General features: G+C 40.9%; 1 protein-coding gene across 11 annotated transcripts; it reads right to left on the bottom strand.

The window, feature by feature from the left end:
• Positions 1-1,190: 1,190 nt before the first annotated feature.
• On the bottom strand, positions 1,191-27,643 carry nfyc (nuclear transcription factor Y, gamma). Of its 11 annotated transcripts, none has more exons than XM_008421923.3 (11): positions 27,486-27,643; positions 14,619-14,728; positions 14,457-14,528; positions 11,932-12,045; positions 10,049-10,144; positions 7,424-7,600; positions 4,670-4,738; positions 4,171-4,329; positions 3,882-3,986; positions 3,292-3,351; positions 1,191-2,570 (listed from the first exon to the last, which is right to left on the bottom strand). In XM_008421923.3, the coding sequence occupies exons 2-11, from the start codon at positions 14,715-14,717 to the stop codon at positions 2,451-2,453; spliced, it is 1,071 nt and encodes a 356-aa protein (XP_008420145.1). In that variant the 5' UTR covers positions 14,718-14,728; positions 27,486-27,643; the 3' UTR covers positions 1,191-2,450. The 11 variants fall into 11 exon arrangements, with proteins under 11 accessions (XP_008420145.1, XP_017163104.1, XP_017163103.1 ...); XM_017307615.2 differs by having other exon boundaries at positions 1,191-2,567; XM_017307614.2 differs by having other exon boundaries at positions 14,457-14,525.
• Between the last annotated feature and the right edge of the window lie 136 nt (positions 27,644-27,779).

Raw genomic sequence — 27,779 nt, 5'->3', positions numbered from 1 at the left:
AGGTTGTTGGATCAGTGCTGCCCTCTAATGGTCACTTGGGAAAACAACAGACAGTTTAATGTAACGAAACAACTTTGAAAAGTGCCAGCGATCTGTTTTTACCAGCAATGTCAAATTACCGTAGTGGCAACAATGAAGATATTATGTTGATTATAGAATACATATAACCAAAATCCCATTTATTTATTTAGTTTTAGAAAATCTGAATATTACAGAAACATCAATTTAAAGAAATATATATTATGTTGTGCATTTTGTCCAGCAGACACTGATATGCTCCAAAAAGAAGGTAAAAGTTCAAGAGGTCATTGCTAAAGAAGCTAGCTGTTCAGAGAGAGCTGAAAAGTTGAGTGCAAAAAAAGAAAAGAAAAGGAAAACACAAACAAATGAACAACTGGGATAACCGAACCTTGTGATTGAGAAAGGAAGCCTGTTAAGGGTTTTTTGTATTTTTTTTTTGGGTGGAGGTTCACATAATGTGGACCGCAGCTGCAGCCAGAGCTTCAAACAAAAATTGCTCCAATCCCAAAACAGAAAACATAACTATCCCGAGCAGAGGAGTTGAAAAGACTGGACTGTTGCTCAGTCATCAGTATATACTTGCATAATATTTGTTCCTTTTTCACGAACGACCATCCTTCTCACAGGGTCGGGTTGGAGATGACGAGCCTGGGTTTCCTTTGCATTCCTTTCAAGGTTGCACTTCTCCCTTTGGCTTCAACACTTTTTTCTGATAACTTTGCCTTCCACTCAACTTTCCAATTACATTATGTGCTCAGACAAAGCCAACTTTCTCTGCAATGACCTTTGGATTTAAATTACAGCTGGAATGCTGTCAAGTCTTCCTCATGATTGATTGCGGCATAACGGGGTCCTGATGTAGTCGTTCTGTTGAACTTTTTTCGTTTTTATGTTGGTCTATTAGTAGGTACTCAATTTAACATTATGCCACAGCCATAAAACACTTGATGCATCTCTTTAAATAAATTAACATTTCAATAATATTCTTATTTACAGAGACGCGCCTGTATAGTCTAGGATCTGGTGATTCAATGAGTCGACCTGGTCGCCTGGTTTGGTTTTAATCCTGTTCTGCTGTACTGAAATGTCTCGCCGTCTATTGCCCCCCCTCCACACGCTAGCAAGATGCTAAACTCACCTAAAAAAAAAGTGACAACAAAAATCAATACTCAGATGTTTTTCAATAGTTTTTTTTTTTATTTCACAAACAGAATTGTTTTACAAAAATTAACATCAAAAATAAAACGGTACCGAGCTATTGCATGCCATGCTGGCAATTTAAACTACATGCAAAAACAACAAGGATAAAAACATTATTTATACTGTACAAAAAAAACAAAAAAAAAAAACGATAATGGGAAAGTTATGAGGGCAAACACTGAAAACGATTCATTTGCTCCATGTGTCTGTACATGAGACATCAAGCAGGGCACAAGACGAAAGAGGGAAAATAAAAGCTCCCCATAGGAGTGGGCTGGGTGAAAATGCATAAAAAGGCAGAGTGGAAGTTCTCTGCTCTACAGACCAGATGAGGAGAAAGTCTGGAAGAGTTGAGTGTGGATGCTCAAAACACAAAACACACACTACTAGCCAACACAGTTTGAATCCCTTACAAAAAAAAAGCAATGCTTCATCATCAATGTGGGAAATAAACCAACAGAGTAAATAATTAAACCTTATCTGAGGTATATGGCTTCAATTCATCCAACTACTTGTAAAAACACAGAGTGAAGGGATATGTCTGGCCAAAAATACATTACAAATAGAGATTTTTTCCCCCCCAGGTAACTTCCAGGTGAAAGTGAAAAGGCAGCAAAATGTTCCTGTTTCTTTAAAATTCAGATATGTTACGATGGAAAGAAACTGAGGCTGCTGCTTGGTTTCCCTGCAAACAAACCGACTGGGACCTCGCCAACATGCATGTGTTTTTGTTTACACTACTTATACGTCACAGTCACTCACTCCCTCCCCCCTGTTTTACAATAACAGCATGGCTCTTGTAAACTCTAAGTGCATCAAATCAGCTTCTGGAAACTGAAGGTCTGCTGTGGGCTGACACAAGTGACCAAATTTACGTCACACAATTCTTGCAGTCCAGAAAATACAGAATAAACCAGGCCTTCGGTTTTAATTTTTTTTTTCTTTTTTCTTTTTCAATATGATGTCAGAGACAAAAGTACAAAAAGAACTGCTCAAAGTCTGAATAAAATGCCATTTTTGATAGGAGTCTAACAGCGTCCCTTTGGTTTTCAATCCGACGAACTAAATTTATTAGAAAACGTGAGCTTTGTTGCAACTTCCCCCGGTCCCTCATTTCAAATCTGCAGTTCTTCCAAATATCATATCAGCACGTCTCTGGTTAAAGTTGATGACGTCTGCCGGCATCAGACAGGCTGGTGAGCGTTGCAGAGAAAGGCTCTGGGTTGGACTCAGTCGGTGCTGACCTGCGTGACCTGCGTGTCGGCCGTCTGGTTGGTGGACTGGATGAACATGGGTTGGGTCAGTTCCTGTCCCGCCGGCATCGTCACCTGTTGTATCTGATACAGCTGCTGTGAAAGGGAACGAGGCGGACGGTTAATGGCTGCCCAGGAAGAACAACGCATCTTGGATGATTGTGCATTTTTTGGTCTGTTTTATCGCATCGTACCCATAACTGTAAAACCCGCTTTTGGTCAAAATCTTCTACCAAAAAGAACTCCAACAACTTTGCGTTTAACTACTCTCTAATTTTAGAAAAACTCTATGCAAGTTAAAAATACTCACCTCTACAAATCATAAAAGGTGAAAAAAAAAAAGCCTGTTTCACAATTTTACACCATCTGAACTTTAAAATCTCAGTTAAAATCTGCACCCCTTTTGCTTTAGATCAAATAAAGATGTTTTTTTTAAATCACAATTTGTGGCCAGTGATTACATAAAGTTAACTTTAATGCTGTTTAATATCTAACCTATTCCAGTTACAGAACCTTGCATTTAGTAAATGCTGTGTTTATCTCTTGGTAATTCAAAATCAAAATGATCAGTGAGTGGGCAAAGCAAGAATAAAGGTAATCGTCTCAGTTTAAATTGATGTAAAAAAAAAAAAAGTGCTTAAGTTATAGAGAAAGAACTTTCTGCGCACATCTAGACGCTCCAACTTAAAATTAAATCAAATCCTCTACCAGCGCCTACTGTATCCACAAAACTCAACTTCCTTCTGGTTTTAGCCTCCACTCTCGGCTGAGAGGTGATAAAACATTGAAACCTTAGTTGATTTAATGGATTTATTACCTGTCCATCAGTGAACTGGTTGAATTGCTGTTGTCCTTGCTGCACCTCAGTCTGCGTAATCTGAAAACGTCACAGAATAATGAATAAATACGCAGTAAGATTCACTTCAATCACATCTTTGATGTGTACAGTTCCAGTAATGGGTTTACAAAACACATCATCAGCATTGAAGGTTATTGATTTCGTGCTTTTATTGATGCAATTGAATCTTTAGCATGGATATTCAATAAACAGTAATGCAGCCATGTACAAGTTCTGTGCTTATTTCTTGCTAGATATCTATTTTTTCTTCTGATCAGAAAAAGTAGAGCTAAACTAACCAACTACATATCTGGGTTTAGACTACAACTTCTCATGCACATTTTATTCACGCAAATACATGTGCATACATTTGACCCTATTTGAATTTGAAAGCCAACTAAATTCAAACTTGTGCGCCTATTTCATGAGTTAAACATTTACAAAAGTTATTTTTTCAACATTATACCATCTGTTAAAAAAACAGGAATGGTTGAAATGCATCAGTAAAGGCCCCAAATTAATAAGACGTGCCACGTAACCATGAAGCCATTTTTTACTGAACTCGTTACCTGCTGCGTGTTTGCCAGAGTTTGAATCTGTCCCTGCACCACCTGGGCTCCAGAGACAGGCTGTGCTAGACGGATGTACTGTAGTTGGCCTGTATTTAGCTGCACCTGCAGGGAACAGCCACAAGAGGGAGACAGACTTTGGCTCAGAACAGAGGTCATTCAGACAGGAAGGACACAGCCATTTTCCTGCTCTGGACAACGCAGAGTGCTTCACGTCCAGCTGTGAAATGCAAACCAACTACACGTCATTATCCCGCCGTCCCTTTTTCGGGTCGGTGCAGCTTCATACCGGGATTTGCTGGATCTCTCCTGTGTTGGTGATGATCTGCTGCATGACCTGCATGGTTTGGCCTTGAGCTTGAGCCGTCTGAGCTTGACCCTGGGCTGGGGCAGCTTGAACGATCTGCACCTGCTGGCCCTCACCCACCTGCATGGCGACGGGCGCGCTCTTGTGGAGGGAAAGAGGAGCAAACGGAAAGAGAAACAAAAACCAAACACGTTTATTAACTGCTCGCAGAGAACCACTAAAAATTCAAAAATATAATAAAAAAAATTTAAAAAAAGAAATTAAGCAAAAGAGGAAGGAAAATGAAGTCACATCTGAGGTTTTGAAGTGCTATCTTTCTGCGTCTGTCGCAGAGGCTGAGCTCATCATGCGCTCAGCTCACACCTACAGGCCTCAGTCGGCCTAGCAGGGGCCGTTTGTGGGCGGCGGTTTCGAGAAGTGTTTCGAGAATTATGATCTCCAAAAGTGTGATAATTGCACATATGAAAGCATGTGTGTTTACCGTGATGGGTGTGCCTTGTGATTGCACCTGCACTTGCTGTAACTGCTGCATGGTGGCACCTTGCAACATCTGATGGCCGACAGAACAGAATGAGAAAATGAGAGAAAGACACACAGTGAGAGGGGCAGCGACTGCAGCAACTCAACGCACAAAACGTAAGCATGGGTTGGCGCGTGTATGCACAGAAAGTTTAAAGTTTCAGAATGGAAATAATAGCCCCGAACAAAAAAATAAACAACATTTAAGGCGTGTTTTAGGTTACATTTCTGGAAACAAAAAAAGCAAATGACCAAAACAAAAAGATGAATACATAGGAAGCAAGAAAGCAGCTCAAATGATTTGAAATTTGAAAAGAAGATCAATGGAGTTTGAGAAAGACTAAAGTTTATTATTTTTATAAGCTCCTGGTTCCTTCCTATACTAGGTCCAATCTATTTCTTTTTTTTTTTTGCTAAAAACACCAAATATGTTGAAATACAGTGGATAGTTGGACAAATTCACCTCTGGTTGCTGCTTTAGGGCTGCCTTTAAGGTGATTGATCGAGAGAACGAACTATCCTGGCAAAAGGAGGTTCTGAAACCGGTACACCTCCAGTATACAGAATATCAGTCAGACCTCCACCAGAGCAACAAAGTTGCTGTTTTATCTTTTTTGCTTTTTTAAAATTTACCAGATGGATTTGGAGATGTTTGCATCATTTAGGAAATCTCAGAATTAAAGGTCAGAGTCAACATTTTCTAGAGTATAAAACAAACAAAGTTGTGCTAAACACAACATATGCTAATGTAAGATGATAAAGTTTCAAATATCAACAACGTAATTACTTTGTCTTAAAGGTCGTAAAACATGTTACTGTGATTGCTCTCTCACACAGTGGCTAGAAAAGCTATTTAAATACAGTTTTTTACTTTCTTACATCAATTTCCTTCAAAATATCTCAAGCACCTAAAAACAGTAGGAAAAAGCTTTACGAAAAATGGAGAACAAAATTCTGAATGGTGCATCTCTAAAAAATATTTGCTTTCAAAAGGAATAACAGTTAAAGAAATTGGGTACTAAAAAAAAATAAATCCTTTCATTGATGCTTCACTGATTACCTTTTCCTTTTTAAAAGAAAGACCTTTGTGCTATCTTAGTTCACCTGCTAATGCAGTTCCGGCTAAACAGCCATCGACTGAGTTTACGTCAAGCGAGATCAAAGTGTGACCAGGGACTGCAGCAGGAGCAGGACTGTGAATCACACAAGGCCTAAACTTGTATGACAGCTCAGCTAACGGCAGTCTGCTGAAGCAGCATGAAGCGGCAACGCGACATAAAACGCAGCCACCAAACTGGAGAGAAAGAGGTGCCAGGCAGAAAAAAGCGTAAGGGATGAATAATTAGACAGAGAAACAACTGGATGACTGATGAACTGTTGTGTGTCAGGTGACGAGGGCAATATAAGCCAGAGGAGGAGTGCATGTTTGCCAATGGCCTGTGAGAGACCGAGTGTGTGTTGTTTTCAGTTTAAAGGAACAAACCAAGTTACGGTTTTTGAAGCCTCCGAGTTGATTTTCTATGTTACCCAAGTATGAAGAACTTATTAACACGAGGCACATGGTTAAAATATAGAATAGCAAAACATCTGGCTAATGTGACCCAAGAACGCGTTTATTATTCACCAACTGTGCAGGCTTTTAGGTAGCATAAGGATGGAGGGTTTTCTGTGGAGGACTTTAGAGAAAGGTCGCACACGTTTCTGCTGTTCAGTGTCAAAATATATAAAGTAAAAAGCAGCTAAATTTTGAGACAGTTACAGTGCCCCGTAAGACTATTCAAAGCATTTGAACTTTCACACCTGCACCATTTTATCAGCCCCCCTTTTAGCCTGATACCCTTAAATAAAACCCAGTGGCAACAACTATTAGTTGTGTTGGCAGAAAGAGTTTCAGATAATGAGGAATTAAATTTCCTATAGAATTAATAAAGTATTACTGAATTGAACTGAGTAAAGCTCAGTCTTGTTTTGAGTTTGCTGCAAGTGATAGTGACCCTCGACACACCATTTCTTCTGTGAAACATGGTGGTGGCAGTATCATGCTTTAGTGATACTGGTGTTCAGCAGAGACAGGGAAGGCGAACAGAGTTGATGGGACGATATTCGACACTACATGAAATTCAGTTCTGGAGAAAGATCCGTTAGAGGCAAAGGTTCACCTTCTAGCAGAGCCATAAACATACAGCCAGAGATACAATAAACTGGTTCAGATCAAAGTGTATTCTAGTGTTAGAATGGCCCAGTTAAAGTCTAATCAAAATGAGAATATTTAGAGAGGCTTAAAAAATTGCAATCGCATGCAATCTGACTGACCTTGAGACGTTTAGCAATGAAAAGTGGGACAGCAGTTCAATCTCCAGTTGTGCAAGGCCAGGAGAGATGCCTGATAAAACTTGTAGCCGTAAAAGTGAATTAAAGGAAGTCCTAGAAAGTACCGACTCAAGAGGACTGAAGATGAAACACACCACACTTCTCAGATTTTTATTTGCAAAAATAATTCCTCTGCCTCTTTTACCATCATGCTGTAGTTTAATACCAAGAAATTACACCAAAGTCTTAACGTGACAGAAAAGTTTACCGTATGAACAGCAGTGTACAGAACTGTACATAGTTTCAGACACGTAATTCACTGACACACTGTTGGATGGTTTTCTTATACATGGATCAATGTGTGTGTGTGATGCACAAAGCTCTTCAGTCGTGGCCTTGACTGTACCTGTCCTTGCTGCGGCTGTGTGATTATGATCTGTCCGGGCTGGATGGTGGTGGCGGTCTGCGCTCCGGCCTGCTGACCCTGCTGCGTGCCTTGCACCTGCACGGCTCCGGGCTGCTGGGCCAAGGTGAAGTAGTACTGCACCGGCTCTGCAGGAGCTACAGACTGACGCATCTCCTCCTGCAAGTGTCACACACACAGAGACGCGCACACACACACGCACACACACACACACACACACACACACACACACACACACACACACACACACACACACACACACACACACACACACACACACACGTATTGAATCAGTCCACTACATCTCCATGAATTATTTTTGCAAGTGTAATGCTAGAGTGGAGCAGGGCTGATAAATAACTGATGGGATGTGGCTGGGGAAGAGTAACGTAATCTGCAGGCATCACACTGGGTGGTAATACTTTGGTAGTTTGGAGACTTTACTTGATGAATATAATCCACTTTATTATTTTATTTGTAGGATGATTAACATAACTACTGAATAATGTCAGGAGTCATCCACCCTCTCCCGGTAACATCAGAGTTTGTTTGCATTCAGTTTGTTCAGCAGATTAGCGCCTCGCCCGCATGCTGGTTGAAGCCGTTATTAGTTTTTAATAATTAATAAAAAGTGACCCGTGCCGCCCTGTTTCATAAGTGAGTAATGAGCAAGGCTGCGTCAGGACGATGATCCTCCACCCCCAGAAGTGTAAACACCCCTCTCCCAGCTCCATGACAACACAGCTGAGAGTGTAGGATGTTTACAAGCCTGGAGACAGTCCATCGACAACAAATTTAAATATCTCACTTTTCCATCTGGCGCACTAGCCTGACACACAGACATCATTTGCCTGCTCCCGCATTACATATATATATATATATATATATATGTCTTTAGATCCTGTTACAGACACTGAAATGATCCTACGAGCAAGCAGACTGTTTCGCAAATAGTCAACAGCAAACCACTCAGGAGCATGAATTAGTTTTATTTCTGGAGTTGGCGCTGGCCGTTTGTGGCAGTAAGAAGCTGCAAACATCCGACTGAAAGCCCTCGCTGTCAAAAGTCCAGCTTCCAGTCAAGGATGTTTACAGCGCCGCGGTGCCGACAGAGATGACCGCTCCAGCAACTGGCTCATTTAAATGTGAAAACCTGAATGTGTAAGCAGCAGGTGGAGCCGGTTTATGCTTGATTGAATAGGCAAACACATTTGACACAATTGAGATCTTGTTGTGTTGCCGTCATAGCTTCAGTCAGCTAAATAAAAATAGCAGGAAGGAAATGACATGCGCACCACATTTCCACGCTTTTCTGCCCGTTTATGAAGTTGATAATCTCTTGCACTGCTATCTATACTGTTACTACTGTTCACTCTGATTATTACAGTGTTATGTGCTCAGTTTGGACACACTAACAAATGGTGGTTAAAATCTGAATTTCAGATTTACTGGGCCTCACAGGCGACTAGCTGGTGTAAAAATCAACATCGGATCTTTCACTCTACAGTGGTGAACGCACAAAGGTTAAGAGAAACCAGGTGAAAACAACACTCTTCAGTGAGGAAGTTGCTTCAGAGCAAAGAAGACTCACAGCTTCTTTCTCAAGCTCTAAATTAATCATGCTCCAGGGATATTTATCTGTTAACTAATCTTTTTTCAGAATGGAAATGAACATTTTTGGAGTAGCACTTAAAGCTCTTCAAAGCTTGTTGTCCAGAATCCCAGTGGAAAAATCGTGTGGTCTACTTCTGGTTTTAAAATTAAGTCGAAGAAAGCAAAAAAGCTGTAACACTTATGAAGAAATTACATATTTCATATGCCATGTTGAGAAATGTTTGCGGTTCGTTCAGGCTACAAGGGAACATGAAACTGTCAGTATGTGGATGTTGAATTTGGAAATATTCGGCAGCACGTCTTCATAATATATTGTGATATCAATACTGTAAAGAACCGGTCAGAATTCAGAAATTGCTGACAAATATTTTCTAAGTGCAATAAGTTCAGTCTGCGACGTAACATTTGGCCAGGAGGCGCCTACCTAACATAAACTACAGCTCTATTACACAGTGTGATCTCTCCTGAGCGTAGAAATATTGACAACTTATGGCAAAATGTTTTCAAATGTAGTTATATCTTCAAATACTATAGTTCTTAAAGACAAAGCAGAAACTGTTAAAATCTGTATTGGCAGATTGGAAATCAGCTGCTGAATCTCTAGTCTTTAAACTGTGTAATTAGATGTCATTTTTTTATTTAAAAAAAGGCATGTTTATTCTTTTAATATGTTCCGATATAAGGGAAAAGAAAATTAATTGACTGCATTAGGAATTGGTGCAAAATGATCCACAACATAAAAAGTAACTTGTTGTGTTTTTTTTTTTTTTTGGAAAGTCTAAAATATAAGTTGACATTTTTAAAATCCTTCTACATTCGTTTCTAAAAAGTGCATGTTTTTCTTTAGCAGTGCGAGGTAAATCCCTCATTTATAGATAAATAAAAAAATCCTAAAAAGTGCACACTACTGTGTGACACCTAAACGTGTAATGTTTAGTTAAAAACCTCTCGGTTTTGCCTGGGTCTAGGTGACAGCAGGGTCTGTGTTCCTACCTGCCGTTTAGGGGGCTTCAGGTCATCCCGGGGCACGATGTCAATCAGGAAGTCAAACTGGTCAAACTTTGTTATCGCCATAGCAATGTCGTTCCTCTGCAAAAACAAGAAACGCAGAAGGTCGAGCGTAATTATCCTAAATCTATGTATGCGTCTCCTATATATAAACATGCCTCATGGTCTGAGTGCATCACTCCCAAAATAACAATGCAGTTTTCAGCAGCAGTGAAACAGTCATTTGCTTTAAAAACTGAGGTAGGAGTGTGAATACGAGTTTAAATACGAATTATTTTATTTATATATTAATAATTAACAAAACTTAAAAAAAAAAAAAAACTTGTTAAAGCTTCAATTTGTAAGTGTTGGTTGCAACTGTGGCATATGAGAACAAATGTATAACTACTGCTAGCCTAGATCAGTGAGATGAACGTTCGACTTTTGGTGAATAAAGGCCAGCCAGTCACTATAACAGCCCTGCCAGAAATGTGTCCGAGATAAGTGGGAAAGAACAGGAATGACATTTTCCTCCCGGGCACATGCTCGGCTTCTATACCCTTTCCTACATCCACAGCGGTGTGTTATCTCTGTGGAATTTTCCACAGGATATTGGCTGTCAGGACCCCCCTCCCCATTGTGGCCTTCCTTGTAATGCAGGCTATTTATAGTACCTTGATTAATATCTGGTAACATCAGGTCACATCTACACTTGCTCTATTGATGAGTGTTGTTATGGTGACCCAGTTGGCGTGGCCTCTCCGCACACCAGGAATCTGCATATGCGTGAGTAAATGGAGGACGTTGCTCCTTTTCCCTCAGTTAAGTCAAAGTACGATAACGGATTCACGAGTACGACCCAGCTAACGCCTCATATTCATAGTAAAATTGTATTGACATGCAAGTCTGTCGCAGCAGGGCAATTAATCGCATGATAAATTGAAACGAGTTCGACAATTCCCATTCTGATGATTAATATTTCTTTGAAGGGCAACTTTGTTTACAGAGACTTCTTAATCCATTTTCTTCACGGTTTTGGTTGTTCCGTTTTATTTTGGATATTTAAAATATATTCCAATTCCAATGTTAAATGTTCTTTACAAAATTAACGTTTAATAGTCTTTGAGAAGGCGAACTTGTATTATTGTGCCGTTATCAATATATTACTTGAAAATGGTCTCAAAAGAAGGAATATTATAATTTATCACAATAATTTATTTTCCAGTAAAAATGGTCATATAGGCCTATTGACACAGTAGATTACGTTTTTTGTTGTTTGGGGGTTTAATTAAATGTAAACTCTGCAGATTTATAAAAACAAAGACATTAACCCACTTGAAAAAGATCAAAAGGTTTTGATAACAACCACAACTTTAAACGTGTTTTATTGGGCTTTATGCAATGGACCAGTGGAAGGGAATCAGCTTCTGAGTCTCTAGTCTTTAGACGGTGCACTTAGATGTCACTTTTTTATAAAAAGGCATGTTTATTCTTTTAATATGTTCCGATATAAGGGAAAGGGAAATTAATTAAAACATGTATTCATTCATGTTCTAAAGTTTTCATAAAGCAGATCAGAAACGAGTTACCACTTCCACACCAATGGAGGATGAAAGAACTTAACAGAGATAATCTTTAAGCGGAGATCATTAAGGAGCTTTCAATAGTGACATAAAGGAACCAAGTGAACAGAAGGCAACAAACAGAAAATATCTTCAAACAATAATCATTTATAAAAATTTTTTTAAAAAAGGTAAAAACGTTAATTAAGAAGGAGTCAAAGGGTTAAATTTGTTCCTGGGACTAAAACTTTCAAAGCTCTGGTTATCAAGAGGAAGAGGAAGTGAAAACAGGAAAGCAGATGTCACGCCACTCAATGTGCGTCTGACCTGTAGTGTGCGCCTCTTGTTGTCCTCGGTGTGGATCCACGCTCTCAGGGTGAGCTCCGTGATAAAGATCTGAGCGGCTTTGGCAAACAGGACCGGAGCTTCGGCGCTGATCATCTGTAGAGAGGACAGCGTCACACCTGATTAAACATGCCTGTACACAGTAACATGAATAACCCAGAGTTAAGGAGGAAACACCAAATGCACAGAGCTGGAACGCTACTACGATATACTAAAAAAGGACATCTATGTACTCTCATTAGAGCCGAGAGATATTTTCTAGCAGATTGCTTCTTATTAAAAGCATGAATTTCATTTGAGTAAGTCAGTAAAATCAAACTAATGGACATTCACATATAGCCTTAATGTAGATCATGTGCTATATTAATCACACGCACTGCATAAATGCAATAAAAGCTGCTGTGTCAGAGCAGACAGAAGGGTCTCTCCCAGATATGTTAGTGATCTGCTGATCTCTTTACTGCTTTAAGCTCCTGCTTCACTAAGAGGATAGGACGCCACTCTTGACACGGCACATTGAAAGCACACGCATGTTTTCTAAGCTTTCTACAAGGAGACCAAACTTTATGTTACGGGAGCAAAACTATCTCACTTTCATGAGTCATGACTGAATACAACTGAAGATGTCAGCAGATTCGATATGTCTGCCATAGCCAATAAAGTTAGAGATGACCTAAGCAGATCCGAGGAACGAGGCAACGGCATTGAGATTAGAGGACTGTGGAAACTTTTCTAGCCACTTAATGAAGTTTGTCCTTTTTATACTGCTTTGTTTCTAGAGACTTTAATTCATCCATCCATCCTCTATATCCGCTTAATCCTTGCAGGGTCATGGGAGGCTGTGTCTACCTCCAGCTGTCAATGGATGAGTCGTCAGTAGGGCTGCACCGTATTAGGAAAATAAATACTAGCCATAGCATTGCTGAAAATTGCAATGAGGGTACTGAACATGATTACGCACCTTTCTGTCTCTTTACCTTCTTAACGTCTTCACCATTCTCTGTGAGCTTCAGCCTCTGAAGTCTCCATGAGGTGTGGTCGATTAAGGTTAATTTAGCTAGCTAAAAATATCACTGGTATGAAGAGAGTTATTGTTTTGCACTTGGAATATATTGTCTTTTCAGATATTGGACTCATGCAGCCCTTTAATGATTGTGATTTTAAAGGATTATAATGGACAGACTGTTGTTTTTAGAGGAATACATAGCGAGAGCGCTGCAGCACAGCAGGTCAGTTCAAAACCTTTAACACCTGTTGGTCACAACTGGGGAAAAAAACAAACACCCATGGCGACTTATACAGGAGAAGAGGCAGCAAAGGGTTTAATGATCAAGCTTTTCCGGTGCCTTTGTGGTTTGTCAAGCTTGTGGAAGTTTTATGGATTTGATTAACAGAAGAAGAAAATGTAATTTTCTACTAAAAAGAACACTTTTTTTTCTGGCAGATTGATTAAAATTCCATTTAATTATTAATCCCAAAGGGAAATTAAATGATGTTGCAGCTCATTAATTCAGATTCTTCAAAGAGTTATTGAAGATGGTGATGGCTGTTGGCAGGAATGATCTCTTGTAGCAGTCTGTATTACAGCAAATCTGAGGAAGCCTCTGACTGAAGATACTCTTTTTTTCTCAAGACAGTCTCATGTAGGGGATGGTCAGGGTTGTTTATAGCTTTCTTGAATTTATGAGGATTCCTTCTTTGCATAATAAAATGCAGAAGGTTTTGGACAACAATAACTGGTGCATCTGTAGTGTCTTGGTTATGGGAGATTACGATGTGACGAAGCCATCAGATGGAAATCTACCAAGTCATATTAATGTTTCTATCTGTGGTAGCAATCCAAGCAGAGAAACTGTCCTTTAATATTTGTTCTTCTCTGGTAACCTACACACCCATAGAGACCCGAGGGTTGTTTGGTCCAGTTGTTCAATAGTTTTGAATGGATTGGTTAACCCTAAAGATGATTTAGTATCACATTTTATCTCATTCAAAACAATTTGTTAAAAGTGCAATCAATCTGATACAATCCCATATACTCTTGGAGGCTTTTTAAGATTATGAGGAATCTGTCCTAATGGCAAAAAGTGTCGAAGCTGAATGATTTGGCAGATCATATAAATAAAAATACACAAGATATTTCACATTTAATGAATTGGTGGCCTAGATTAACGGACTATATATTATAATATATTATATTGGACAGACTGTTGTTTTTATCGTTTATTTTTATTATTTATTGTGTGCGTCTAGAAAAACAAATAAAAACGTTCAATTTTGTCTTATTCTTTGTGTTGTTGCATAGCTGTTTGTCTCCATCTTTGAAAAGTGCTACATAAATAAACTTTACTTAGGTACTTAATGCTATGTTTTCAAAAGGGTTATAATAGCATTTACACAACATATATTATAGTTTCACTAAATCCCTTCAAAGTCCAGTAACTGTAACAAACTCCTGCAAATTATAGTTATTTCCTCCAAACAGCTCATCACTTAGCTTCTCCTGTTACCTTGACATCCTCATCCAGCTTCATGATTTTCTTGATTCGAGCCAGGGGAAGCTCCTGCACACGGAAATCCTTCTGGAGAAAAACCAAATCACTTGGTTATTACACATTGCAAAAACAGTCGACAACATAAGATGTGCAAGTCTGTAAGCAGCTTCAGCGTACTATGGTCAAGTTCCTGATCTCCTCCATGACTCGAGGCCAAAAGGACTGCAGGGTCTGCTGGGCATCGCAGGGTCCAGCTCCAAACGCATCTCCCGACATCTTCTAATCGGCTGCGTAGAGGGAAGATGAGACTGATTTGAGCAAATCAACATTGAGGGAAAGAAACGCTAACAATACAAGAAAAACAAATGGTGACGACAGACGAAGGACAGAAGACATGCCAGTCCAAACCAGGCTTGAGCTGCCAAGAGCTCTCAGACTTTGTCAACACATCATATCTTATCACAACCTGTAATTACAACATATTGAAATCAAAAGAGAGCCGCAACAGGCTCCTATTCTTGTGGTTTTAAGATGGTGACATGATAAATGATAAAGAAAAGCAAAACAAACAACAACAAAAACACAAGCAGAGCAGCTGCGCTTCCGGACTGTCAATGGCTCTTTCAACTTCGCCACTCAAGTGAAGCTCCTCAACAAACACGAACATTTCATGTGCAATTAAATGCAGCTTGTGACCTCAGCAGCAGGGATGACGCTAAACCTCTGATGTAAGAGCGTTTGGGGGGATAGAAAAACCTCTTCGTGACAAAAAGGAGCAATTCAAACAAATCCAGAGAGGAGAAATTCATGATTCAGCCTCCCGCAGAAAGAAACTCTTGAAAAGGCCAGTTTGAAAGAGGATCCAGCAGGTTACTATGGCATGCCAGGAATCTGGTTTGGGAATACTGGCCTGCCTGTCTGAGCTTGTAGAGCTTAGTGCGCGTTGATCAGAGACACTCTCCCTTTTCTCTTTAACTTTATGAAAAGACTCGGCTCAGGGGGAGAAATCATGGAAATGAAAAGACGATTATGGAGGCATTTAGAGGTGCTTTAGAGTCTACAGGGGAGAAAAGGCGTCTTGTCAAGTTCAGTATTAATCCAGCATTAAAGACAAAGTGCCAGCAGCAGCTTTAACTCAGGGAGGTGAGAGACAGACAGGGCCACAGATGAAATGCTGCGCAAGCATGCGTTGTGGGTCAAATGAGACAGAAAGCGGGACAAATTGGGAAAGACAGGGGGATGTGACGCAACAAAGGGAAGCCTGCGCTAGGCGTGGGGCATACAACGATATTAGATCGTGAAGGATTACAACATATCAGCAATCTACCAAAGCAGAGAGATCGTGATATTTACTACGAGGCATTTTTAATAGCATTACCATTTTAAAATTGTATTTATTTTGGGTTATTTGACAGATAGATGTATGCAGATGGAGGTAAGGTAAAGCAGACATATTTAAACCATCAAAGATCAACAAGTCTTAAACACAAGAGCCTTTTGGCGCTTGAAGACGTTTTTTATTCTCACTTCTTGCAAAAAGAAACAAGAGCGCCGTCTGCTGCCTCCAACTGCTTCAGAGGCCAGCTCAATTTCTGGAAGCATCAGCAAAGTTAAATTTAATATGTTGAATTTGAGACATAAATTGCAGAAAATACATAAATTCAATGGCTAATCAAGGTAAATTAATAGTTAATTATAACTTCAGCTGATGTTTTTCAGAAGAAGTCGTGTACTTTTACACCCTGGTTAAGCAACATCAACGTCCTCATGCAGCAAGACTGATAGCGGGTTTTACCCCCGAAGCTGCTATTTTCAAGTCAAAACCTGTCAAATGTAAACTTTCTCATGAACAAGTAGAGGATTATGTAGCAAGTACTTGACTTAACATACAGAACACCGGATTCCGCAGAAAATAATTCATTCTATTAACAAAAAATATGGAGAAAGAAATGAAGAAACGTACAAATCTGAAATGGTACTTTATGAAATGTGATACAAACTGCAAATTTGGATGTATTCGAGTCTGAAATTCAGGCGAAATGTGGTGATTAGATTGAGAAAACTTTTTAAGACATTGCAAAAATCTCTTAAAAAGCACAACAGTCTCAATGCACTTACTACATTTGGCCTAACATAGGCTCGCTACATTTTTATTGCTGGCCAACAAACATGAGTGACTCTATTCCTAGTCCAGCAAACAGGATACGATACAAAATCCACCCTTTCAAACACTCAGTGACCCGAGTTCTGCATCAGCTTCTTTCTTCATGCTTACCTAAGAGCAGCTGTAAATATTTTACACTAATATGTCACTGATTGAAAACGTGGGCCCTTGAGCTGGTTGATTTCTGACAGGAGAGATGAGTCTCTCTGGCAGTCGTACAGGTTACTGAATAATACAGAAGAAGCATTGCTGCATCCTGCTCTGTCATTCAGTTTTTCAACAGACAGTAGCCTAAATCAATACGACAGAACGGCGGGTGAGGGGGGCGGAGGGTTTATATAAATCAATCGGGCCGCTTGAAGCTATGCAAGCCAGGCTAGTGATTGACCTTGACAGTGTCTCCCCTTCCCTCGCTGACGCTCTAGTGTCCAGTTGCATTTCAAGGTTGATTGAAGACCCGCAGTCTCCAGAACAATCCCAGCATTCCACGGGACAAGGGTGACTAATGGGAATTGTAGTTTTATTTTGCGATCATGCTCACAACAGGTGAACGGACTGACCTCCAAAGGTTCTTTGTGCCGCCGGTAGCAGTACTCGATGTGGTGATTACGTTGGTAAACGAGTTTCTGCACATGTACAGTCTGTCAGCTTGTGTGGCTTTCTCCAGCTGGTAGCCTGATAAGGAACAATAATTAGGCTATTTGTTTAACCTTAAAGATGGCCATCAGGCTGCCAACCATGATAACGCCGCACCACTAAACGCACGTCTTCCCAGTTGGCTTTTCTGTCCTCTTTAATCTGCAGATCCTCTAAAGTTCTCTTTTAAAAACTTCAAGAGTAGAAAAATGAACTAAAAAGCACCAAGAAGCGCCCTCCCCCGACCTTTTTCTAACTCTATAACCTTCAATGTAAATAAACAACCACACACTAACCACAGCGGCAGGAGGGCGAAGTCAAGTCAACATGCGAGAAGAGAAGAGTGTGACGAGAGGCAGGCTAAAACGTGAGAGAAAGAGGAGCGGAGTAAAGTATCAACATGCCCTCTTAGCATTTAGCTTTTCTAGCTAGTGCATCTTCCTGCAGTAAACGATTATTAACATGATTTTCAAATGTTTTGCATCAATGGAAATTTCACGTGGGAGCCAGTGTGTCATACATCAGTAGATACAAATAGGTCGGAGGTTGATGCAAACAGCTACAGGAAGAGAAAATATTTTCTTTCCAGCAATTAGCACTTTAAATTTAAGAGTTTTTTTTTTTTTTTTCCAAAGTAGAGGTGAACCAATCTAAATTTTCCTTGCACATACAGATTTCCGGTTTCTCGAATATCTGAGGCAGTGGTTCCATTTCTTAAGAACTCTAAACTCATTAAAGTGAAAATGCGTATAAGGGTTTTGTGGTTCAGTGGTGTTGCAGGCGCACCATATATGGAGGTGACAGTTCTTGACACAGCTGTCTCGGGTTCAATTCCTGCCCCCTGTGTGTTTTTCCCCATGAGCATTTTCAAAATGCTGAGGATGATGAAGTACAGGAACAAAAACGTACGTTACTGGTAACTGATATCATCGTTGCAATATTTAGCCATAGGATCGCAATTACAAGTTTAATCTATAAAGATTAAAAGTATAATCCATATAGAATCAGGAGAAAAACTTTAATTTTTTTAGTATCTGATCTGCCAATCACAGAGTCTATAAAGCAATCTTCTGTCGATTGATTGATGACTCCAGTATTACTTGGATGGAAGCTTGTATTACAGAAATGACAAAGCTTATTAATCACAGTCACTCATCCCCTTATATTGCCACAGAAAATCGCCCGTAGAAAAATCTTTCAGTACATTTAACTTATTTTAAACTTCTCCCTCCAGACGCGCTGCCATTATTCCACTGCACCGGGACGGTACAGACACACTCATCCGCACTGCTTTGTTCTAGGCTGCTACTGTATGCTATATTAGGACAGAAAATGCTGAACTCTTTCCTGCAGTGCTGTTGTCCTTCTGCAGGTCACAAAGAGAGAAAAAATGACTGTGTTTGGTTCCCTGAAAAGCAGAGCTCCGGGTCTGAGTTTTTGAGTGCAAAACGTTTGTCCCGTTGCAAACTTTGTCCGACGCAGCAACTTGATCTTCCTCCCTTGTGTCTTCCAGATCTCTACTCCCATTTCTTTTCTGGCGCGCCTCGACCCGCGGCTAAGTGTTCCTCGCTTCCTCCGTCTTATTTTCTTTCACCTGATCGCCCTCCTCCATCCTCTCAAAGAAAGTCAATGCTGCTCTGCTTGCAGCAGCTGAATCAGCGCTAACGTTGGTCTTCCAGCCCCAGTACCTGCATCCCTCCTCTACCCCATTTCTCTTTTTACTCTCGCTTCCTGGAACTTCCCTTTAAGAGGCCGCTCAAGGGAAAGTTGTCGACTCACTTCAAACCTGACATCTCCATGTTTTAAATGAAACTTTAAGCCCAGTCGAATAAACCTCACAACACCGTTGGTTGGGCAGAGAAAATATGAAGTTCTGCTACATTTCATCATTTTGAAGCATATAAATTGTGTATTTTCTGTGACGTAGAAATTTCTGCATTTAACTTCTTGCGGCATGATGACAAACAAGTAGGAGGCCAACTTAAAGAGTCACAGCTTCCATATAGACTTAGTCTTTGCTTAACATACAGTGAAAATGTAAAATCAATAGTCTGTGGTTTTGAAGCTCTAAAGGTAGAATTATGTCAGAACGTGATAAATAGCTGATCATTTTAACACCATAAAACCCCAGACACTGAAAAGCAGAGGCCTTCTTTTTTAAAAGTATAATATGTAGCATCGGCTTTCCATTTTCTTGGACTTGTCCATTCTAATTTTGATTTTCCCAAAAACTAAACTCCATACAATTTTTAAAAATTGTTCTGTGTTCTATGACAGAGGTTTGAAAATAAAGCAATTACAAAACAATTCACATTTATGCAGCAAAACATATCTAAACTACTACCAATCGCCAAGTTGTAATAAATTATTACATTCAAAATAGTTTGGATGATGCATGAATAGACCAAATTATTTTGGTACTTTTTAGTTTTTGACCAGTCTGGCTCGTCAAGGAAAATCCCCGTTCTCCAACTGATTGGTGCATCTCTGATACGTTTAGATTCTCTCAAAGGAAAACTTACTGAAGCTCTGGACGGTTTCTCTTCTTGGAAAGAAGGTGATCAAACACAAGTAATCAAAGAGTAAATATAAAGCCACCACAATAACAGAGCGCTGCCCATTTTACTGTAAATGATTAAATCACTTGAAAGACATTTTCTCTCTAATGTGATGCCGCCTCCTGTGGGATTACAACTCCGCTGGCACGTCTTGAGCAAGAGGTTAAATCCTAACAAACCGATGAAGACGAAGCAGGTTTATTAAAAGATGAAGCTTTAACTAGCTAACTTGCTAAGCAGAAACAAATACAACCGTTTTATCTTGCAGTTTAGCTGAGAAACAAGCTAATGTTTTATAAGACAGCTTTACTCTGATGAATGAAGCACAGTGTAAATATCGAGTGTCAAGCTGACATTTATTTTGAAGAATAGCCCTGAATAAAGGAGGGTTGAGCATGCAAACTATGAACCATCAAAGCACTTCCACTTATGCTCCCTCTGTCCCAGCCCCCCCCCCTTCCTCTCCACAACCACCACCACAAACAGCACACAAAAGAAAACTGGCATAGGTACAACCTGCATGGTAAATAATCTACCTGGTCAGAAAAAATAAAAACAATAAGTTTCCAGCCAGGAATTACAGATTAACGACTCGTATACTGGTACAAATGTTTGTTGATTACACACAAAAAAAAAAGAAGAGTTAGGGTATTAATGATAAACACGTTCAATGTCCATCAACCTGATCCATTCGACCTCTTCTGATCAAACTAGCTGACCGAACGGCCCTGCAAACTTTGCCCTTGGTTCTGCTTCATGCGAACTCCAGGAAGTGCTAGTCAGTGATCTCCCAAGGTCATTCACCAGAGGAGCGAGAGAAACCAGAGAGGGAGGAGGGAGAAAAGGGAGATGAAATGGAGAAGGGGGGTGGGGGTGGAAAAAAGGACAGGTTTTTCCAACTTTCGCTGCAGTAGCTTAGTGACCCCAGCGGTTCAGGCTTTCCACTTTCTAAGAAGCTTAATGAAAACATAGCATACCGCACGCATTAGCTGCGTTTGGCGTTTCTCTGTGAATTTCACTTCTTCTTCTCATCTTTCTCCACATGTCTACCGCTCGCTTGCAGACAGAGATACCGCAGGAGTCCGTCTCACATTCCAGTGACCTTCATCCAATCGCTAGGCCTGGTCTTTGGCATTGAAGAAGGCAGGGCTTAATGTACCTGTATGCAACAAACCCACAGGCTGTCTTTAGTGATGGTGTACACATGGACAAGGCAAGGGCAAAAGAGTGCTGTAAGGTTGCTGCGGCCGTGGCCATCTTCACGTTTCTTTAATGAGGTTTGTTTGGGTTTTTCTGCACTCTGTAGGCCTGTAGTTTAGTGTAGGGCTACAAACAAAATTCAAATATTATTCAGACAGCAGCCAACCCTGGGATTTGGCAACAAGGGCTCCAACTTAAGAGTTATTTTTAGTCTGCCTCTCAATCTCTCGCGGCCCCCCACCCCCAACAGGATTCCGTTTTGTCAAAGGCACCAATGGGGAACTTTGAATCCGAGAGCACGAGAGGAGGCAAGAAAGAGTCGGAGGCGAGTGAGAGAAGACGCATCCTCCGAAGACTCCATCAGAAAGGATCAGATCAAACTATTATCCTGCTTTGCCCCTGAAGCTGACAAGCTGACAGTCTGTCCCATCTGTGTGTCTGGCACTGTCGGGGAGGGAGGCCCGGGGTCCTGAGGTCACTGTGACCAGCTGCACCTCCACCCCTGGGGACCTCTCACAATGTGACAACACTGAGAGGTGACCGGTTAAAGTAGACTTTTGCCAATCAATTGGCAACAGATCAGAATCAGAGGATTTTCTGAAAAATCGGAATTTCTCCCAAATATTAAACAAAAGCAACAGCATAATCCAATGCCGTTTTTTTTTTTGTTTAATAAAAACAAAATCTGATCAAGATAAAAGATGAGGGAAATGTGATGCATAAATTGGAAATAATAATGAAATTCTCCAATTTTGAGTTGGATTCAACTCTAACTTAAAGCAAACCTAATCTCCTTGGAGATGCCTTTTTTTGCAGCAGCACAGTCTGACAATAACAAGTTAACAAGAAGGTCAGAGTGAGAAAGCAAAGCAGCACTTTAGGGGGCACCCTCAATATCAGCGGCAATAAGACAGAGAAGTCCATCTGAACACTAAGTCCGATTTTGGCAGCAGCAACTCTTCCGTTCAGTCAATATCAGGACACAGAGTGCATGTTTGTATACACAGCGGCCCAAAGTCAAAGCTAGTGACGTGCAAAGATGACAACATTTCACTTATTAAAATGATTTAAATTACTCCAACCTGAGATAATTTAGTAAAACCATCAGTGGTGCAGCAAAGTGACAGGTGAAGGGCATGGTTGAGAACCATAATACTAATCTAGGAAATCAGGAGAGGGAAGGAGGTAGGGGGGCTGAGGACAGCTGTAAAGGACAGACTCACTCTCTTCCCTGCAGAGCGATGGAGACAGACTAAAGTCACTTAAGATAAAGAATTTACTGAAAAACTTAAAGCAACTTCAGCTGATAGATCTCTCTCTGTGAGAATGTTAGCCTGTAAGACTAGGACTTACCCCAGTGCCCTTCATGGTGAACAGCCTGGCCTGTTGGAGTGCAGCAGAAGAGATGGAAACAGATAGCCCAGCTCAAGTCTCCTTGAGGGGAGCAGCACCGAGCGCCGAGGCTGACAGAAAAACTCTCTCATGCTCCTCCACTTCCTGCAGCTCCCTGATCGTATCAGCAGACAAAAGGCACTCTGGCTCCACGGGACAGCTTTGAAAAGCTCTAAACCCGGACGCAGAGTAAGGAGCAAGAACCCCCTCTGTGTCTCCTCCCCCTCCCCCTTTTCTTTTACACATTGCTCCGTCTCCTTCAGCGGTCCCCAAGGTCCTTCTAAACATCTCTAATTCTCTTCTTACCAAGTCTCCTCAACTTGCTGACCATCTCCTCCCCCCCCCCACCTTCCTCTGTCTTTGTTCTTTTTAACCTTTCTCCCTCAGTTTGGTCAGTGACCCGTGAGTTTGTCTTTGAGCTGACCCCACCGGTTCGGTCCAGAAAAAGGACGAAAAGAAAACAGAAAAGCGCCGCGGCGGCACGCAAACAGTAGAGCGGCACTTCTGACACACAGGCAAAAATCTCCAGCCTCCTTCCCCTTTAACATTCAAGCGTAATCAATCTAGCATGCTACATGACACTCAAGCCCCGCCCCCAACGCTGCTCCCACCTCACTCTGGTGAAACCGACCAATGGGAGAGCCGGGTGCTCACACGCCATTGGTCGGTGCATGCACCCATCAGCTGTGACACGTCCCCCCTCCCCGCTCCACTGCTTTTCTCTGCCCAACCCCCTTTCACTGACAGCCAACTTCCTGCTCTAAGTTACCTTGAGCTGCAGGATAGGGGTCAGGGAAAAGAAAAGAGGAAGAGAGAGTGCAGCTGAGCGACGGTGGAAAACAGCAAATAAAGTTGCGGGAAACTCCTCGGGGAGTGTGCGAGGGTGTGTGTCGTGGCCGCTTGCCTTGGCATCGTCTTTTCCCTGGCGGTCTCCGTCCCTCCAGCTGCTGGTCGGATGAGAAAGGCTTCACAGGCTGCTCTCTGACAACTGCTTTCTGCTTATTTACAATGTCAAACTAAATGTCTCCGTCGGCCCCGCCTCCGGTCCGACGTTATAGGTCGGCACGTCGGTGATGCAGGCGGCCGAGCTCGCCCCTCATTGGCCGAGAGAAATGCCAGAACTGATGCCGCATGTTGCATCCACATGATTTAAAGTACAAAAGCATACTAAACCAGCCTCCCCATCTCATGCGTGTACACAGGCTCACATGCACATCCACACAAATGCACATTTTGTCCTTGCCTTCTCATTTATCCTTGCTCAGAGGCACAGGTACATACTGCAATCGTTTACCCTAAAACCAGCCTATTTGTGGTAATGACATGCACTGATGATAATATATAAAAGAATATTTGTCTACGTGGATGAAGACCCATACAGTAATTTTATCAACGGAAAAGATTTTCTCTAAAACCGATCATTTAAGGGGCTTTGCACAAAAAGTCCTGGAGATAAATCAGCTGACTAGACAGCAGTTGTGGGAGATGGAGGGGATAAAGCAGAATATGATTCTCGTTCTATTTGTGGTTAAACAAGACTCAAAAGATATGGGTGAAACCCTGTAAACAAAGACATTATTGTTTTGACCCCAAAAACCTTTGCCCACGGCAACTTCCACAATTAAAACGTCATCAGAAAAGCCACATTAGCAATGTCACACACAATGCCCTTTTTGCTAAACAATCACTCCTTTGATGTGTAAACTTTCTATGGAGAGGACTTAACTTTGATGTACCAAAGCAGAGTATTCCTGCTCATGTGCACAACTAATAATGAATTTTGAAACCACCAATGAGATAAGTCATGTGCAATAAGAGAGAGAGAGAAAAAAAGAGAGATTAAAGTTTTAGGAAGCAGCTACGTGTGATTGCAAATCTAAACAGAAATGTGAAGCACAGAAAGGTGAGGATAGAGAAAAAAGAAAGCTAACCTGTCCCATCAATGAACAGCCTGGGGGGGAGGGGAACCGGAAGGATGGAGAAGGACAGAGAGGAGAGCTGTTATGGGATGGGAGGGGTAGAACAAGAGGAGGGAGGGAGAGGGAACAAGATAGAAACTCAAGAGACACAAAGCTAAATGTTCCCTTTTCTATTTTTGCAGGGAACACGGGGACTGGAACAGGTACTGCAGGCATCAGGTTAATGATTGCATCGGAGCTGCATAAAGATCAATCTCTCCCAACCGTGGACGACATGCTACAGCGCTTTTCAGCTGAGCCGAGCGCCTGGGCTACCCAAAAGGCCTCAGTAATGACACCTAACAAGGTCACCGTACCAACGAAACCTTCCCATGACCTGTTCTGCCCGTAGCATGGCCATGTTTGCTTTCGCTGACTCTGTTTAGAGATAAACATGTGCCAGCCAGACGTTGGGTTTCATAAACACGCAGAACCCTCAGGGTGCCGAGGCAAGCCATGCGTTCACCACAAACGTACAAACACAGAACCACCTGCAGAATCAAATGGTTAGCAGGCTGATTTGCTCAAAGGTTATTCGCATCAAGAGATATACATCCTGTCATTTTAAATGTAAAGTGAGTGTTTGGATTAAATGTGCAGTGGCTTGCACACGTAATCATTTTGTCACGTTACAACCACAACCTTCAAAAATATTTTTTATGATTTTATGTGACGGACCAATACAAAGTAGCACATAGATGTTATGTGAAAGAAAAACGAGTCACGGTATTCAAAACTTTTTCTGCGAATGAAAAGCGTTAAAGTTGGAATGCATTTGTATGTGGCCTTTTATTGTAGCACCTTTACACAAAATTCAGTGCCACAAATTGTTTTCAGAAGTCTCCAAATGAGAAAATATATTCTCACAATGTGCAGTTTAAACTTAGTACACGCTCAAATGCTTTTTATGGTAAAAAAATTAGAGTAAAACTATTTAAATGTGATAAAATTGCTGAAAATTAGGATAATGTTTTCAAATGACTCTTTGCTATTAAACACTGTCCCTACTACTGTGATCACTAGTATCTCCTCTACTAAAGGAATACTCCCAGTGTGAGCAATAGAGGAAGTTAGTACATTCAAATATTGTGGGATAACACAACAGCAACTATTTATCATACAGTCCACAAATCTGGATTTTATGGACAAGTGGCAAGAAGAAAGCCATTTTTGAAAGAAAAGCATAAAAAATGACCTTGGCACTTTGACACAGCTAGCACCTGCTAGAAGGCGCTCTGGTCAAATCAGACCAAAATTTTACTAACGCCCTGAATACCCCATCTTTATTATGGAACACAGTGGTGGCCTGTCAATGCTATGGGGAAAGTGGGAATGCTTTTCCTCGAGAGGGACAGAGAAGGTAATCAGAGATGATGTGAGGATGCACGAAACTAAATACAAAGAAAACCTGAAAGAAAACGCGCTAGAGGCTGCAGACAGGTATGTCGACACACCCCGCAAAACTTGCAGCTGTAATAGCAACAAAAGGTAGTTTTACTTGATTCGGAGGCGGTGGGGGGATGAATATGGGGGGTGCCACCGTTCACAATAGTTATTTGAAGAAAAAAAGGAATTAAAATATATTTTATTTCCCTTCCATTTTTTACACTCCAAGCTCAACAATGTAGTAGTCTGTCTTTCTCTAGAGTCTAGTACATGAAATCCCAAGTAAATATGCTGACATTTGTTGTGCAAAGGGTATGAACTACTTCACAAGCACAATAGAAATAGGAAACCAGCTCCTAGGTAAGATAAGTTTGTGGGAAAGTCTGCAGGACTGAAGAAGGTTTTCTGAACAATGTCAATGGAAACTATAGAAACTCAAGTTCTTTAGATCTATGGGGAACATTCACAGCAATCCCGAAACAGGCCTCACTTTCATCAAATCCACAAAATTCAGCATAAAACTGCTACATAAAAGAGCAGCAAAAAAAAAAGTAAACTAATTTGTTCAGTGAAAAATAACCAGAAAATATCACACACACAACACAATTTTTTGACAATCTGATTTCAGTTTTTTGTATTAGTACTTCAACTTTGTTATATCCTGAAGGTTGGATATGTTAGCTGTTGGGCTTTAGAAATATTTACTGTATCAATGCTTTGTTCATGTAATACTGTATCCTAGTTTACACTATGAGGCAAAAGATTGCATTGTTCCTCCAACTGCAACAATGTATTATGAGAGGTAAAAGCAAAATCAAGGTTGTTGACTTGGCACATTAGCTTGAAATGTGCACATTTTTTTTTGTTATCAATTAAGAAATAAGTTTTAAAAATAAATGCTACTTAAGATGGCCAAAAGAAGAAAACAAGGCCTATTGTATAAGCATATTGAATATGCTTTAATTTGATACACTATCTCAATGCTGTGTACATTTTTAGCATCAATGACACTGAAAACAATCAGCACACAGGAGCAGTAAGCACGGTGTTCTTTACGCTCGCAGTTTGATTCCACAAATATCAAATCAAAGTGCGGTGTTTAACTTGGCCAACTTAAACGCTAAACGCCAACCACTACAGGGTACGTTTTCCGCTAGTGGTTAACCTCGGGTGGTCAGTTTCGGTGATATTGTACAATCTATTACTGAAGTTTACGTTAGCTTGCTGGAGATGTTCACTGGTTGGTTGTACAGCACAAATATCTATTCGCCGACTGTGCGATTATAGTCACTAATTACGAACGAGTCCTGCGACCATATGAAAGTTTGCAAAGCTTGGAAGAAACAGCCTAACCAATAAAGACAACGTTTGGATCTGTCCTTCAGACCAATCAAACCTCGGACTAGATTCCACCAATCAAGGTTTTTAAGGCTAAGTTCGTTCTGCAACTGACGCCATTCGAGCTCTCCTTGAGCTGGCCACTGCGTTCACTAATCCCTGTTGTGAGAACCAAAATGGCGCACACAGAACACCAGTTTCATGACCGCCCGTGATCCTTTGAGCGGGCCACCAATAAGCGCCTCAGAGAGCGGGGAGGGAAATGGCGCCTGTGTTCATCTTCCAAAACAATCGTCTATTGGTCAAGAACAGCAAATGAAATTAAGCGAAGTAATTGCCCCCACTTTCGTACATCACAGACAGCTTTCGTGATAGCACTACACACGTACATATATTTCAGGTTCTTACTCACTTTCTTTTACGGGTTCGTTCGAAGTGAAGTCCGGCTCAGCGTATTATTTATTTTATTTAGCTAGCAAAGGGAAACAAGATGGCTGCTGACTCGAACCGGAAAGACATTTACGCGATGACGTAGGAGCTACGTACAAAAAGACCGGCGGAGTTCAAGACGGGTTGTTCACATCATTCACATCACCTGTAACGCCTACAAAAATTAAAACTATCTTTTGAATTCTTATGTCTTCCAAGGTGGTTTTATAAGAAAAAGAATATTCATCGAGATATAAAATAACTTTTGTTTTTTATA

Source organism: Poecilia reticulata, chromosome 11 (assembly GCF_904066995.2).
Source record: "Poecilia reticulata chromosome 11, P_reticulata-male-v2, whole genome shotgun sequence".
NCBI classification, from domain to species: domain Eukaryota; kingdom Metazoa; phylum Chordata; class Actinopteri; order Cyprinodontiformes; family Poeciliidae; genus Poecilia; species Poecilia reticulata.
The sequence above is the reverse complement of the archived record's forward strand: the minus strand, read 5'-3'. Positions and strand labels throughout refer to the sequence as shown.